At 40.8% G+C, this 16,974-nt stretch overlaps 2 protein-coding genes across 4 annotated transcripts in view; one reads left to right on the top strand and one right to left on the bottom strand.

Moving 5' to 3' along the window:
* The window catches only part of uggt2 (UDP-glucose glycoprotein glucosyltransferase 2), an 81,593-nt gene extending 74,342 nt beyond the window's left edge, over nucleotides 1-7,251 (bottom strand). For 2 of the 3 annotated variants that reach the window (XM_036571548.1, XM_036571540.1), the window contains exons 1-4: nucleotides 7,041-7,251; nucleotides 3,997-4,127; nucleotides 1,840-1,922; nucleotides 1,380-1,510 (exon numbers count right to left, since the gene is read on the bottom strand). In XM_036571548.1, the coding sequence (XP_036427441.1) occupies nucleotides 1,380-1,510; nucleotides 1,840-1,922; nucleotides 3,997-4,127; nucleotides 7,041-7,064 (369 nt within the window). In that variant the 5' untranslated portion in view covers nucleotides 7,065-7,251. Of the gene's footprint in view, nucleotides 1-1,379; nucleotides 1,511-1,839; nucleotides 1,923-3,996; nucleotides 4,128-6,999 lie in introns of all 3 variants that reach the window. The other variant, XM_036571558.1, reaches the window with a different exon arrangement.
* A 2,955-nt stretch (nucleotides 7,252-10,206) lies between these two features.
* The window catches only part of hs6st3b (heparan sulfate 6-O-sulfotransferase 3b), a 106,140-nt gene continuing 99,372 nt past the window's right edge, over nucleotides 10,207-16,974 (top strand). Inside the window, exon 1 of the mRNA XM_036574423.1 lies at nucleotides 10,207-10,781. Coding sequence (XP_036430316.1) covers nucleotides 10,207-10,781 — 575 coding nt within the window. The remainder of the gene's footprint in view (nucleotides 10,782-16,974) is intronic.

Here is a 16,974-nt window from a genome sequence, read left to right on the forward strand (position 1 = left end):
CTAACTAGAGCGTCTCATTTATCTATCTTATAAGGACAGACGACGGTTGGAACGCTGCCTACTTAGACAGCTGCCTAGGTGGACAGCGGCTACTTAGAGAGCTCACTAGGTTTTGAGACACACCCTACGTATCAAAAAAACTGGTGCTAAATTATTGATTACAATTAATCAGCTGTAATTCCAATATCAGACTGATAATAATGATACATTTTTCTATTTCTCTGCAAATAATACATCAGCCACAAGTTTAATGTGCACTGCTAGAAAGATTGTTAACCTGGCAAATACGTGAAATCTATCTGGGAACAGTTAGTATGCTACCTAGCTAGCTGTGTCTGTCTGGGTGCTTCATTTCTAAAGAGGATTTTTTCTAAATTTCTAAAAATGGTTTAGATGTAAGCAAAGTCATTCAGAGTGGTTTGATGTGAAACTGTGCATTCTACAGAAATTTACAGACTCATTCCTTTACAGTGCTGGTGACGTCTACAACACAAATATAGCCATTTTATTCACTATCTGAACCTCCAGTATTGCCTTAATCTATTTGACCTGTTGCTGCAGTGATAAAAAAAAATGACAGCTGAAATCTAAACGCGTTTTCCCATTGAGTTACTTCTGCTGCATTTAAAACTGCACACTAGTGCACTAAATAGTGTGTAAAAAAAGTGCAGTACCATTAGAAGTGCACCCATTAGCTTAGCAGGTGAAGTATAGAAGTGTGTGGTTTGGGATGCAGCATAAGATCAGCCAGTGAGACACGTTCAACCGTCCAGCAGCTCCAGCTGATCATAGCTTTGCTGCGCTGCTTGTTAGCTGATCATTAAACACTTCCAAGGAAAAGTTGAAGTTATTTCAGAATTGAGGATGCATTTAAGGGAGGTAAACGGTCAACAAATTTCTCTGTGATATCATGTTGGGTTTTTATTCACCAGCTTCTTTTTTGAAATTCGTTCGCAATTTAACTGCAGCACCATTTAAGAAGCTGGCAGATAAGAAACTCCAGCTTAACTGTGTTTATTATATAAGAAAAACTTTTAAGAATGTTGGCAGTTTTGGTAGTTTTTGTAAAATCTTACACAGTGGAATTTTCTGAACTTCCATCAATCTAATCTTCTCCATGTAGCATTTTTTTTTGGAGACCGTGTCCACATAACTTTTCAGTTTTTCTGTGGTCATTTCTGGTCTATTTTTCTATTTATCCACCTTTACCCACCAGTGTTGCAGCTGCAGAAATGCTGACTAGACATCTATCAGAGCACAGTCAGAGTTACAGCTTGCCTGCCAAAATGGCGGCGGGATGTTCATTGATTGACGCAACCGAATACTATGAACACTTAAGCTTATTACAGTGAGGCAGTGGGTATGTGGTGAGGTCTCACCTGTTGGAATGCATGCACAGCAGGCGAGTAGGCTCTGAGAGACAGGGCGAGCTTGAGCAGGCTGACCTGAAGACCCGACAGGAACTGACTGGCCTTTCTAACGATGAGGTTATAGTATGATCGGACAGATTCTGGGGGGCAAATGAAAATATACTGATTAAAGTTCCACAAATCATCCATCTCAGAAACATTTCATCCACTCCGCTGACTTGGTCAGAAGTTTCAGGCTGGCTAAAAACATGCTGCCTTAAAATACACCCACCCCCCCCCCTTCAGCGTGCAATCACATACCTTGAAGAGCAATCACAAGCCAAACCTCTGCACTGAGTATAAGTGAGGATTTTAAAGAACACATCACAGTGTATTTTAACCAAAGCTCAAGAAAATCACGACTGAACTACTATAAACAACAACACAGAATTAAGAGGAAATTCAAAGAGGGTGAGTTTTCCGCACTCACCTCCGTGTTTGTACACCGTCAGCTCCTTCACAGTGTCGACAAACTGCCAAAACCTTTCATCACCACTTTCACTGATGAACTCGCTAAAGATTGGAGAAAAGATTAAATCAGTGTGCGTCTGCCAAGACAGCCCAGCAGCTGCATAGCAAAAAAGGAATGTCTCACAGGGGTGTGAAATGCATCGATCTGAAGGTGCGGATTTAACCGCATTCATTTTGGAGCGTAAGAATCAATTATAGTTAAATAAAGCATGCATGCGTTAATTTATTAGGCAAAATAAAATTAATAAAATTCATAGGTTATTTTAAATGGAAATATTGAAGAGAATTTACACTACTGTGTGAATGCAGTACTGTGCAACAGTCAGAAACGCCTTATTTATTTCATTTCCAGTAAAAACAGACACTAAGTACAAGTTATTCCTACTTCAGCATTAAAACAGAAAATATGTAACATAAAATTACACACAAGCCTACTAAAGATCATTTCTTTTCACTATTTACTGCGTCCACACCTTACCTTTATTACAGCTTCCATTCTTTTCAGGAGACTCACTTTCAGTTTTTTAAAGAAATCTGCAGGGATATTTTTCCACACCTCCAAAGTTCAGTCTTAGAAGTAGAGAACCTGCTCCTCCAAAGTTACATAGCGCCATAGCAGGCTTTCTCAGCCCGGAGTGGAAATGACAGAGACGCCTTTTTCCCTATTATACATCTGTGTACCATCAAAATGATTTTGAATCTGTTATTTTAAGGTAAAACTGTTACATAATGTTGCTTAAATAGCTGTTTTGACTGGAAATTAAATAAATAAAAGGAGGTCTCTGACTTTTGCACCATTCTGTCATTCTGCCAGTCATATTTATGTATTTTGATACATTAAGTTTACAATAAAGTTTGAAATATTTAGTGCATTCAAAGCATGTTTGAGAACTCAACTGAGATTTGAATCATTTGCTAATGATCCACTGACGTACAGGTCCTTCAAATCAACAGAAAGTGGAAATCATAACGCATGGTCCTTCCATACTGTGACGTACACTGATCAGGCATAACATTATGACCACCTCCTTGTTTCTGCGCTCATTGTCCATTTTATCAGCTCCACTTACTATATAGGTGCACTTTGTAGTTCTACAGTTACAGACTGTAGTCCATCTGTTTCTCTGCATACCTTGTTAGCCCCCTTTTACCCTGTTCTTCAGTGGTCAGGACCCCCCGTGAACCCTCACAGAGCAGGTACTATTTGGGTGGTGGATCATTCTCAGCACTGCAGTAACACTGACGTGGTGGTGGTGTGTCAGTGTGTGTTGTGCTGGTACGAGTGGATCAGACACAGCAGTGCTGCTGGAGTTTTTAAACACTGTGTCCACTCACTGTCCACTCTATTAGACACTCCTACCTTGTCAGTCCACAAGATGTAATGTCAGAGACGATAGCTCATCTGCTGCTGCACAGGTTGTGTTGGTCATCCTCTAGTCCTTCATCAGTGGTCACAGGACACTGCCCACAGGACGCTGTTGGCTGGATAGGTTTGGTTGGTGGACTATTCTCAGTCCAGCAGTGACAATGAGGTGTTTAAAAACTCCAGCAGCACTGCTGTGTCTAATCCACTCAGACTAGCGCAACACACACTAACACACCACCACCACGTCAGTGTTACTGCAGTGCTGAGAATGATCCATCACCTAAATAGTGCCTGATCTGTGAGGGTCCATGGGGGTCCTGACCACTGAAGAACAGGGTAAAAGGGGGCTAAAAAAGTATGCAGAGAAACAGATGGACTACAGTCTGTAACTGTAGAACTACAAAGTGCACCTATATAGTAAGTGGAGCTGATAAAATGGACAATGAGCGTAGAAACAAGGAGGTGGTCATAATGTTATGCCTGATTGGTGTATTTGCGAATTAAATACAGTTTCATGGAGGGTTTATGAGCTAGCTGAGCATTTTCTCTCAATGGCAGGTGATTGGAGGTGAACGATGATATTTAATAATAGTAATAATAATAATAAGAAGAAGAATTCACCTCACCTGCTTGTGCATGGTGATGTAATGAAATAAGTGGATGTTTAAGAGGTGGGGCTAAAACTACACTTTGATGGAAGATTACAGGAAAACAAGAATTAAATGGTGTGTTGATGAATTAGCAGCTTACCTGGTCTCCAGTAAGAGTGGAGTTTGAGGCCATTTGGCCTTCAAACTGGCAGTGACTCCTTTCGATGCTGAGTGAACATGGTGAAGCTGAACCAGCATCAGCAGCAGCCAGAGGATCCTCATGGTCTTACACTGTGAAGAAACACAGTTCTGATCAGCTGACCATTCGAAGATGCACACACAATGGCTATGTGAACTATCTGTCCAAAAGTATCCAGACAGCCCTTCTAATCAGGGATTTACTTTAAGTAGTTACTTTAAGGTGCAGCCACTGCTGACACAAGTGTTCAGTTGCTGACACAGCTTGTTTAATCTCCACTGAAAAGCACGGCCAACAGAATGGGACGATCTGGAGATGACCATCCCCAATGCTATGTGACAGCCAGAGAGGTAAAAAGCCCCTCAGCTTTGGGCTGTGGAACTGCATTCTCTGGAGTGACGGAGCTCTGAAAAATAGTGCTTTTACAGTAGACTAAGCTCTTTGTAATAAATAGCAAAATCACTGTGAATCTAAACTGATTTTCTCGCAACAAGTCTAAAAACTGTGTGTTTTGCTATTGGGAAGTTGCTGCTCTTCAATGTTTACCACAATGAAAACTTGCAAAAGAAGACAGTGACCTCATGTGAGGCCATTCATTTTAACAAGAAATGATATGTCGTGTCCGCAATGGTCCCCTAATCCCTAAAACCCTACATTCAAAACACTGGATCACTATATAAAACGCTATTATAGGGAACAGAATTTGTGATGGTAGTAAATGATTTCAGACACCACGTCACATAGATTTGCTCATTAATGTGCAACAGAAGATTCTGTTTAAGATTCTGTATAAGCACTATAAATGTCACGCCACCACTCCACTATAACCACATGAGAAGAGTTTACGTACATCTGTAATGGGTCTGGAGAGAGGTCTGTGGAGACACTGCCATTGTAGCTGGGCTCGCTAACTCTACTCAAACAACGCAGTGCATTATGGGTATCCCTTGTCGGCTAGGGTACATCAGTTCTATACTACCTATTGCGATGCACTGTGGGACTGTTCGAATGCACTGGATCTTCAGCACTATGTTATCAGACACCACTAAAAAAAATTGAAACCCCAAAATAGTGCCCTATACACCGGTCAGGCATAAGATTATGACCACCTCCTTGTTTCTACGCTCATTGTCCATTTTATCAGCTCCACTTACTATATAGGTGCAGTTTGTAGTTCTACAGTTACAGACTGTAGTCCGTCTGTTTCTCTGCATACTTTGTTAGCCCCCTTTTACCCTGTTCTTCAGTGGTCAGGACCCCCATGGACCCTCACAGATCAGGCACTATTTAGGTGATGGATCATTCTCAGCACTGCAGTAACACTGACGTGGTGGTGGTGTGTTAGTGTGTGTTGCGCTGGTACGAGTGGATCAGACACAGCAGTGCTGCTGGAGTTTTTAAACACTGTGTCCACTCACTGTCCACTCTATTAGACACTCCTACCTTGTCAGTCCACCTTGTAGATGTAAAGTCAGAGACGATAGCTCATCTGCTGCTGCACAGTTTGTGTTGGTCATCCTCTAGTCCTTCATCAGTGGTCACAGGACGCTGTTGGCTGGATAGGTTTGGCTGGTGGACTATTCTCAGTCCAGCAGTGACACTGAGGTGTTTAAAAACTCCAGCAGCACTGCTGTGTCTGATCCACTCAGACCAGCGCAACACACACTAACACATCACCACCACGTCAGTGTTGAGAATGATCCACTACCCATATAATACCTGCTCTGTGAGGGTCCATGGGGGTCCTGACCACTGACGAACAGGGTAAAAGGGGGCTAACAAAGTATGCAGAGAAACAGACGGACTACAGTCTGTAACTGTAGAACTACAAAGTGCACCTATATAGTAAGTGGAGCTGATAAAATGGACAATGAGCGTAGAAACAAGGAGGTGGTCATAATGTTATGCCTGATCGGTGTATTTATGCTTTATTTACCTTTTCTGACATTTATTTATTTAATTTGTTTTTCAGTTGAATTTTATTTAAACAACATGGAAATCCACTCTTAAAAAGAACAGTTTTTTCTTACATTCAATAAGCACATAACGTTTCCTAAGTCAATGAGAAATCATGTCAAATAATTGTGATCTCAATATTGACGAAAACAATTATGGTTGCGAGTTTTGCCGTAATCAAGCAGCCCTACCCCCAAGTTCAACTTTGTTACTCTTATCTGGGATCCCCTTGCTCTGTGTGGTTGTCCGGTACACCCCTCCAGCCCCAATTCGAACCCTTTTTGTTATCCAGAACCAATCATCCAACTTTAGTACCTGACCTCACTAATGCACAGTGAATGCAAATCCTTACAGCAATGTTCCAACATCTACTGTAAAGCCTTCCCATAGGAAAAGAGACACTTACTCCTAAAAAAGGGGGACAAACTCCCTATGAATACCCTTCATTTTGGGAAAAACACTCGACTGTCCACAAAGTTTTGGGACATCTAGTATCCAATCTGACAACCACTGACGTGCCAACAGATGATGATGCTTGACACTGGTGCCACGTAGCTAGGCTAACACTGCAACTAAGCACTCTACACCTGGTTAGTTTTGCGTGGTTTAGCCTAAATGTGATCATTTTCAGGATGTTAGACGTCAAAGCAGAAGAAAAGGCGGCGGGTCAAAGCTTGTAAATGGAAGAATAGCCTGAATAACGAAAAGAACAGCCTTAATAACAGAAAGAACAGCCTGAATAACCGAAAGAACTGCCTGAATAACAGAAAGAACAGCCTGAGTAACAGAAAGAACAGCCTGTGTGACAGAAAGAACAGCCTGAATAACAGAAAGAACAGCCTGAATAACAGAGTAACGAGCTGTTTCATTGAAAACAGTCAATCAGGAGGCTCTGCTGCTGTGAAGCTGCTCACAGAACAGACTGACTGTTTACATGAATTACACCGTTATTCGCACTTATCGACCGCAGCCCTGCGGACCGTAAACCTGCTGAACAGCTTCACTGACCGTAAGAAAACCGGACACAGCTCAGTTCACCGTTATCTTACCCGGGTTTCACTGCGAGCCGCCATTGAGGGGTCCTGCCGCCGCTTTAACTCCTACTCAGCCTTAACAACCTGAAGAAAACAGCAGCGGCCCCAGTCTGGATTCATGAACCCGGACCGCCTGCAGGAGCCCGGAGTTACTCCAGTTCGGCCTTCGGAGCCGCTGGTCGCGCCCGAGAGCCGACTGAGGGGAAGCGGGACTGCCGGAGTGAGATTTTCAGGCACTTTTCAGGACAACTATCCACAGCCGCTCCGGGAAGATCCATGGAGCCGATGAGGAGGCGGACCTGGGTGGAAACAGCTGCAGCGTTTAATTCACAACTAAAGAAACACAATCGATGTGTGTTAGGAAAATATAATAAATAAAATATAAATAATACTGTTTAGAGAGGTTAAAAGCGTTTAATGTTGGTAACTGTTTTTAGGCATAACAGATTTACCTTTTTTGGGTGGGGTGGGGGCAAAAAAGGCCTCACATCGTCCACAACTTTACTCACTCAGTTCTACTAAAATTAGGAAGAAAAAACAATAAAAAAGAAAGAGAAAAAGAAAACAATAATAATAGACAACTTTAGTCGTGCGTCATTCTGTAGTCCTCGTTATGCCCATATTAGGAATTCCGGGTCTGAGCTCCATTTCTCTATGGCCAGAATTTTAAAAATCGCCTTTGTCGCTCACTGTGTTAAATAAAAATCTTCAGAACCCGACACGTTTTGTCTTGTGTACATTTTTCTGCCGACTACCACTGGATCCTCTGAATTACGAGGTCGTTAAAGAGCCTTAATGCTTATATTGCTACATGCAAGCTAAAGCTACTGCGCATCAATTTGATGTCACTCAGCTACAGGAAACTAAGGCGGGCTGTGGCGGTGTACCTCGTAGTTTTAATACTGGTAGTATCTGCAATGTCTTTCTCAAACGCTAGAGGGCGCTCCCGAGTAAGTCTAAAATGAATGGGTTGATATGGAGCATTTGAGCAAAATCATAGTTTATAATTGCTTAAACATTTTTAATGTAAAAGAATAATAATAATCATTTCCTGAACACAGAGCAGCATAAAACATTTTAACACCGCTGTTATATTTTTAAGAGCTTTTAAACTCGAGCTATAGGAGTTTAAAACGGTGCCTCATGTACGTCCATGACGTCTGTGAGTGTGAACAGTCAATGAGCTGCTCCTGCCTAGAGGTTTTATTTACGGGTATACCTATAAATGAGCTACGGTAGAACATTTTGATATAGTAGAACAACTCGTCAGAACAACCGCTGAATTTGCTGATTTTTTTTTTTTTCTTTTGCTGAATTTAACATATCGCTGCTGTCAGAAGAAAACCTCGTATGTCCATTTTTGTCGTTTTTCAGTTTTTGACATAATTTGAAAATTTGAAAAGGTTGGAGATACAAGGTTTCCTTCCGACAAGTTTAAAATATTGTGGAAAAAGAAGATACTATATATATATATATATATATATATATATATATATATATATATATATATACATATGTATATATATATATATATATATATATATATATATAGTCTTTTTTTCCCAGAATATTTTCAACTTTCATTTAAAGTCAGTTTACCAGTCAGGGATTAAGTCTAGTCCTGGACCACAGTTTCCTCTCAATAGAGAATCTCCATTCAGAATGCTATGTCCAGGACTAGGCCTGTCTGGAAATCTGACTCTTAGGCTCCGTTTCCCAGACATGGATTAAGCCTACACTTAAAAAAAATGTTACGTAAAATTAATGGTTCTATTTAGAACCATGAGTTCTATATAGAACCATGTCATGTACAAATGGTCCTTTGCATTGTGAAATTGTTCTTCAGATTGATGGAGAATGTGTTGTAGATGGTTCTACCTAGAACCTATTTGAAAATGTTTCTATATAGCATCAAAAAGGGTTCTGCTATTGTGGTCAAACTTGTAACAACAAAAGAACCCTTTTTGGTGCTAGATTTTAGAATTTACAACACCTTCTCCATCAGTCTGAAGAAACATTTCACCATGCAAAGAACCATTTAAGTGGTTCTTTATAGAACTCGTGGTTCTAAATACAGAACCATCTTTTTAAAGCATGTAGGTGTTTTTAAATATGTAGGTATTTAGTCAACACTGCAAGCAGCCACTGATCGCCGTTAGTGCTCATCCTGCGGTGTGAATGCTTATTTAATACTGTAGTGTGTGTTGATTTCACCTCATGTCCATTCAGCACGCTTTCCCACCCGTATTCCGACAATCCCCGCCCCTCTGCGCCGCGATTGGCTAGTTTTTACAAGATCTAAATTCTAGATCTACATTGTACAACTAGATTCCCGATTCTAGAACCACGATAGCGCAGATAAATCTAGATCATTGTTCTTCTGACAAAAAATTACTGAGCGGACAGCTTGTGACCGTGAACTACTAGCCATCTGTAGCGCGGAGAGGGCGGGGTTTGTGTCACTCTAGTGTCCGATTGGGCGAACCTCTTGCATATATAAAACTGCTAGCCAATGGTAGCGCAGGACTGCGGAGATTTCGTTGGGAATGGGGCGGGGATAATAAATATTAAGCGAACTGCTTGCGAGTGTGAACTACTAGCCCATCGTTGCGCAGTGAGGGCGGGGCTTGTGCCACTCTAGTGTCCGATTGGCGAAGTTCTTGCATATATAAAACTGCTAGCCAATGCTAGCGCGGGACGTTGGGGATATGGGCGGGGATGATGAATAAATAAATAAGAAACAGTAACGGCTGGAATCAAGCGCGCGCTCAGAATGGAGCACGCGGGGTGGGAGATGAAAGGCGGCAAGGCGATTTAAAAGATGCAACCGTTATTTTCGTTGCGGTTTTTCCGTATTTTTCCACTATAAAAGCAGCAGCTTTAGCGTTGTTTACGGGCGTTTTGCGAGGAAACTACGCTTCACACGACGGGTTTTGACGGTTGATTCATCCAGGTTAGCACTTGCTTTAAAACTTTGCCGGGCTGCCGTTAAACTGAAGTTAATGGAGGCGGTCGGGCTGGTTTGCTAAGCTAACTGGCTGGCTTTTAAAACAAACAAGCTGTCTCAACAATGTGGTGCGGGTCTCGTCACCTGAACGACGCGCGGATATGTTTGAGGGGAGAGCCGGTGAGGGGATAATGATTCACACTAAAGGCACGGACCGTCTCCTCCGGTTATAGAATGAACGATAAACCCAACAAGCTGCTCCTCATTCCGGTCCTGGTGCTTCTCTTCGTCATGATAGGCTATCAGTACATCTGCCCGGCGGGCAGCCAGTCATGTCACTTCGGGACCGGGGACAGGCTGAGGGGCGCCGCTTCGCTCCCCACCGGCTCCCCAGCGGCTCTGGACGACCTCCGCCGGGAGCCCGAGGTGGAGGAGGAGGAGGAGGACGAGAGCCTGGCCAGGCTCGCCGCCTCCAGGTTCAACTTCACCGAGCGAGACCTGGCGCGCCACGTGGACTTCGACATCCGAGGAGACGACGTGATCGTGTTCCTGCACATCCAGAAGACCGGCGGCACCACCTTCGGCCGCCACCTGGTCAGGAATATCCACCTGGAGCGGCCGTGCGACTGCAAACCGGGGCAGAAGAAGTGCAGCTGCCACCGGCCGGGCAGAGACGAGTCGTGGCTCTTCTCCAGGTTCTCCACTGGCTGGAGCTGCGGGCTGCACGCCGACTGGACCGAGCTGACCAACTGCGTGCCCGTCCTCATGGAGAAGAAGCAGCAGCAGCAGCAGGCTCCCACGCGCAAAAGGTAAAAGCCGCGGTCACTGTGGGAGACCATGCACTCTAAAAAGAGGGTTTTTTATGGGTTCTTGGTTCTGTTTAGAACCATGAGTTCTATGTTGAACCATTTGCATGCTCAAATAATTCTTTGCATGGTGAATGGTTCTTCAGATTGATGGAGAATGTGTTGTATATGGTTCTATATATAGAACCTGGAACAACAGAAGAACGCTTTTTGGTGTTACCTAGAACCATGTACAACACATTCTCCATCAATCTGAAGAATCATTTCACCATGCAAAGAACCATTTATGCATTGAATTGTTCTGTATATAACTCGAGGTTCTGATTAGAACCATTTCCTTTACTAAAGAACCCTTGAAGAACCTTTTTAAGAGTGAGAGATGTTAGAGAACGCTGTCTGTCATACTGGTTTTATTTCTGAGGCGTTTGCAGTGCAGAGTTGGTAGCAGCTCCTGACATTCACTCACATTTGAACAAAAATAACGTAAAGAGATGACTTGTGTTGATTTTAAAGGGGAAATCCACCAAACTTTCAAAATTTCTGAATAATTCAGTCCTTGAGATGTAAACATAGTCATTCAGATGTTTTGATGTGAGGTTGTTCATTGTAGAGAAACTTACAGGCTCAGATTTCTTTACAGTGGTGGTGATAGGAACCAGGGGTCACCATGTCTACAACACAAATATAGCCATTTTATTTACAATCCAAAACCACCAGTGAACCTGCACATGTGTCCTCTGAGATTCTACATATAACATTGATGATGGTAAAATAGTCATAAATCTGAAAAAATAACTTTTTGTGGGGACTATTTTGCCTCATAACGCCCTGCATGTATTCCTCCACCATGAATTAGATTAAAATCAATTAATTAAAATACATTTTAAGCCAAAACTTAGACACAATACTACAATAAGCAATGTCTCAGACATCAGGCAGCGTATATCCAACCATTTCATGTAGTAGCTCTCTGTGAGGGAGCTTTTAGAGGTGGATGTCTGGTTCCTATCACCACCACTGTGAACAATTCTGGCTCTAAGTTTCTGTAGAACAGAGCATTTCACATCAAACCACTCTGAATGACTTAACCATTTAATTATGTAGAATTTGTGAAAAATTGGTGGAGTTCCCCTTTAAGTAACTGATTTCCAGGCAAGAATTAAAGTAAATTTCAATCAAAGAAATCTATTCGTTTTGATCCAGAGAGCTTCAGTGATTCAATTCAATAAAAACCAAGTAAATTGCACTAAAGTGGTTTCGTCAACAGTTGCATTTACTGTTGAGACTACAAAGTCCTTATATACTGCCTGTACTGTATTTGAATGGAAATGTGTGGCATAATTCATTTAAGTTTATTGCAGTGAGCTACATGTGCTTAAAAGGGGAATCCCACCCATTTTTCAAAGTTTATGCCTTGAGATGTAAACAAAGTCATTCTGAAATGGTTCACTGTATAGAAAATTTCTTTACAGTGGTGGTGATAGGAACCAGGGGTCGTGATATGTACAATGCGACTATAGCCATTTTATTCACCATCCAAAAGCACCAGTGAGTTTTTATGTGTAATGCGGATGATAGTAAAATAGTGGCAAATCTGAAAAAACTAAAATTCTCTTGAGACTATTTTGTCTTACAGTGCCCTGTGTGTATCTTTCTGAAATGACTGAATAAGAAAAACACATTCTGGGTTAAAACCCTAATGCAAAAGTATCATAAAACATAGCATCAGGCAGTGTAATCATAACCATTTCATGTAATGGCTTTCTGTGAGGGAGCTGTCAGAGAAAAAAAAAACTCTTAAGACATCTGGTTCCTATCACCACCACTGCGGACAATTATTAATTTGTTTCTCTAGAACAGAGCTTTTCATACCAAACCGCTCTGAATGACTTGTTTATATCTTAATGATTTAATTCTGCAGAATTTAAATGTTTATTATTATTAATTATTATTATTATTATTCAGTAACCACATGGAAAACAGTGCAAAATGAGTTGTAGTTATAAGAGCGAGTAACAGATCTGTAAAATAAAAAATGTGATTTATTTATGCTTTTTTTGCTTATACTCAGGTATGTATGAGGAAGAAAATCCCTACTTCAGTTTCATTTTCACCGTTCACATTTTGTTTCTAAATCCTTTTTTAGGTTTATGTTTATAAGTGAATCCCCCCAAAAGCAGGTACTCATTTTGGAGCTTTAGCATTTTATATTAGAGGATTTAAAAAGAGAATAATAGAGTCTAACAAGCTTCCTATGCTGGATGTACTCAGAAGTTTCTATGCGGTTTTATAGGAACCTTAGTACTTGATACTTTTTGGACCTGATTCTTTTTATCTCAAGTTACCTTTTTTTTTGCTAGGTGACTTTTATTTCCACTTGAGTCATTATTTTATTGAATAATCATCACCTTTACTTGAGGATGGTGTTAACCCACAGTGCAATTAGCGACAGAAAAACAAGAAAGTGGCAAAGTTCAGTTCTAAACTCAAGTGCGGAAGTGTAGCCATATGGGTCGGGCTAAACTTTGCCGTTCTGCGATAGCCTTTCTGCTTTGCTAACGGGGATTGATCTGAATTAAAAGGGATACAGACTCTGTGGGCTTAATTAAATGAAATGGCTTGTGCAGCAGTGCCAGCCAGTCACTCTCAGTGCCCAGCAGTTGTTTCCACAGAATGGTCTAAAGAGGATCTAGAATGGGAGGAGATGTGCCAGTGAAAGTTGAGAAATTCAAGAGGTGAGTCATACCCTAATCCACAGTCTGGCTGGCAATAACTGATATAAATAGTCAAGTTGTTCTTTTTTTCATGCCAGATACCCAATTGGACCAAGAATATTTTGTTTATTTTTCGTTTGCTGGTTTTATGTGCAGATTCTTCTGTCTAAAAGAGATGTATACACAGCCCCTCCTAAAATAGAGGACCTTGCAAGTGTAAATATATGAACAATAAGTCATTTGTTGCTTTTCGTTATTGATATAAGCGATTCTTTCTTTTGTTTGGATGAGAGTTGTCATCTTCAGAGTCTTACTGAAATAGCAGTGTAAGTCATTACGGATCTTATGGTGTTATTTCTAGACTTGAGGCAAGTTAAGGCAAAATAAAAAGTCAGAGTTTTACTCGAATCGACTGGCAAACACACCCAGAGTGTTAAATGGATGCATTTATTTTTATATGCGGTTCATTCTGTGGTAAATTTCCCTCACCAAGATGCTACGTTTCCCCCGTTTGGATGATGGAGAGGGTGTGTAGTAATGAACTTTAAATGAGGCATCATAAAGCCAAGCTGAGCTGTGGAGCAGACTGGAGTATTCCCATCTATAATTTTGACAGTGCCAGTGTGCATACGTGAGCTATTAAAAGGTTATTTTAGTTGTTTACTGTGTATAATGAGAGTTTAATGTGTACAGAATGTGCAGACTTTCACTTTTATAAGTGTGTGGAGAAAAAGATCATCTGTTTCTGACCTAAAAGGGTTCTTGTAATGAAGTATTATAACAGCATAGTCATCAATCTGCTTTTGGTCTAATATTTTCCACTTACTTTCCAACTCATTCATAATGCTTCCATTTCATTTTGGTACATGTTACATATTTCTAGAAAGCATTATGATGCAGAAGTAGTTCTCAAGGGCTTCAGGGGTCACGGCTTTTGGTTGGTCGAGTGATTACATCCATCAGAATTAAAGGACTTATATCCTACGTTTGTCTGGTGTTTTATTTTTTCAGGTTTGTTTATACTTTTTGTCCTCTTATAATGTTTGTGTGGGGTTATACACAGAAAAAGTCATAATTAATTTTTTACATGAGTGTTTTCCAACCTGTCTTTATCCCTTAAAATTAAGCAGGCTGTTTTTGTTATTGTGCCTTTAAGACTCATATATGTAAATGAGCTCTGTTCTGATTTGCTGTCCTCTATTTTACCTCATTCCAAAAGGCAGTCCATGCTGAAACACTCCTTATAACTTTAGCTTGCATGGGCAGGGATAAACTGCTGTAGGCTGACTAGGTGGATATATATAAAGGTATTGGTTTTTGTGACCTCACAAAACTGGTAAATTTAAAATGGGCTATTTTTAGGTTAGTTTCCATGTGTGGACTGGGAAGTGACCAGTACATGTTAAAACTTTCACAGCATTTAAAACTACATCAAACTTATTTTTAAAAAGTGAGGAAAATATTGTGTTTCTGTAAATATACAGTTTATATACAGTGCTGTGAAAAAGTATTTGCTCTTTGATCCAATATATATATATATATATATATATATATATATATATATATATATATATATATATATATATATATATATATATATATATATATATATATATATACATACATTAGGACTTTGAGTCGGACATTCCAAAACCTTAATTTAGTTTCTTTTGAGCCATTAGGGGTGGACTTTCTTGTGTGCTTCGGGCCATTGTTCTGCCGCATAACCCAACTGCGCTTAAGCTTTAGGTCACAAACTGACGGGCAGACATTCTCCTTCAGGATTTTCTGATAGAGAGCAGAATTAATGGTTCCATCAATTACGACAAGTCATCCATTTCTTGCAGAAACAAAGCAGCCCCAGACCATCACACTACCACCAGCATGTTTGACTGTTGGTATGACGTTCTTATGGTGGAATGCAGTGTTAGCTTTACACCAGATGTAACAGGACCCATGTCTTCAAAAAAATTCCACCTTTGACTCATCAGTCCACAGGCTATTATCCTGAAAGTTTTGGGGGTCATCTCGATGTTTATTGGCAAAGTGAGATGAGCCTTTGTGTTGTTTTTGATTAGCAGTGGTCTGTGCCTTGCAGCTCTCCTATGGATGCCAATTTTTTCCCAGTGTCTTTCTTGTGGAATTGTGTATTTTGACCTTAACTAAGGCAAGTGAGGCCTGCAGTTCTTTAGATATTCATCTGGATTCTTTTGTGACCTCCTGGATGAATCGTCGATGGGCTCTTGGTGAAATTTTGGTATACCAGCCACCCCTGACAGGGGTTCACCACTGTTCCAAGTTTTCTCCATTTGCGGATAAGGGCTCTCACTGTGGTTCACTGGAGTCCCAGAGCCTTAGTGACGGCTTTGTAACTCTTTGCAGACTGGTAGATTTCAGTGACTTTGTTGTGTATCTGTATTTGTATCTCTTCAGAACGTGGTATCATGTGCTGCTTTATGAGACCTTCTAGTCTGCTTAACATTGCCAGACATCTATCCATCCATCATCTAAACCGCTTATCCTTCTGGGTCACGGTGGGGTGCTGGAGCCTATCCCAGCTGTCATTGGGCGGAAGGCAGGATACACCCTGGACAGGTCGCCAGTCCATCACAGGCATTGCCAGATATGTTCTATTTAAATGATGTTTAGATTGAACAGGTCTGGCAGTAATCATGCCTGGGTGTGGCTACTGAAAAGTCAATTTCATTTGGTTAACTGGTTTATTTAGTAGCTAAGGGAGCAATAACTTTTTCACATAGGGCCAGGCAGAGCTGAACAGCATTTTTCCTTCAGTAAATGAAATCATCATTTAAAACAACATTCTGTGTTTACTCGGTTTAGCTTTGTCAAATACAAAAAAGTAGTTTGATGGTCTGAAACATTCCAGTGTGACAACTACGCAAGAATAAAAGAAATTGGAAAGGGGCCAACACTCTCACAGCACTGTAGGCCCTTTGATCAAGCATACTTAGGGTTTAATTATGTGTAATCTTACAGCTCACATGGGACGATTTTGCTGCATACAAAAAGAAGAGGGAACAAGCTAATTATGTCTGTGGTAAATTTGTAGTAACATGTTCTGGGAAATTGATTAACATGCCCTTAAATGATGTTTAAGACTTATGCAAAGTTATATGACCCATACTGTCATTCCCACCTCCATTTTTCCAGTTGTTGTTGTAATGACTTCAGTATTCAGTCCGAGTATTCTTACAAAAGAAATGCTGTCATCAGCTTTAAAACAGAGTCTGTCATTTGTCAATGAGTCCGTTCTACTCTACTCTATTTTCCCACCTTGTTTCTGGTTGTTTTCTAGTATTAGGTATGACCCTGATTTAAATACTAAAACAAACATTTCAAAATGTGTGAAATAGTGTAGGGACAAACAAGCAGTATGAATACTAATGAGATCACTGTCACTGGCAGTGTTTCACAGTCATGGAGACATATCATTGAGAAATCCCAGGTGATAAACAAAAGCA

The sequence above is a fragment of the Colossoma macropomum genome, unplaced genomic scaffold (assembly GCF_904425465.1).
Source record: "Colossoma macropomum unplaced genomic scaffold, Colossoma_macropomum, whole genome shotgun sequence".
Classification (NCBI taxonomy): Eukaryota; Metazoa; Chordata; class Actinopteri; order Characiformes; family Serrasalmidae; genus Colossoma; species Colossoma macropomum.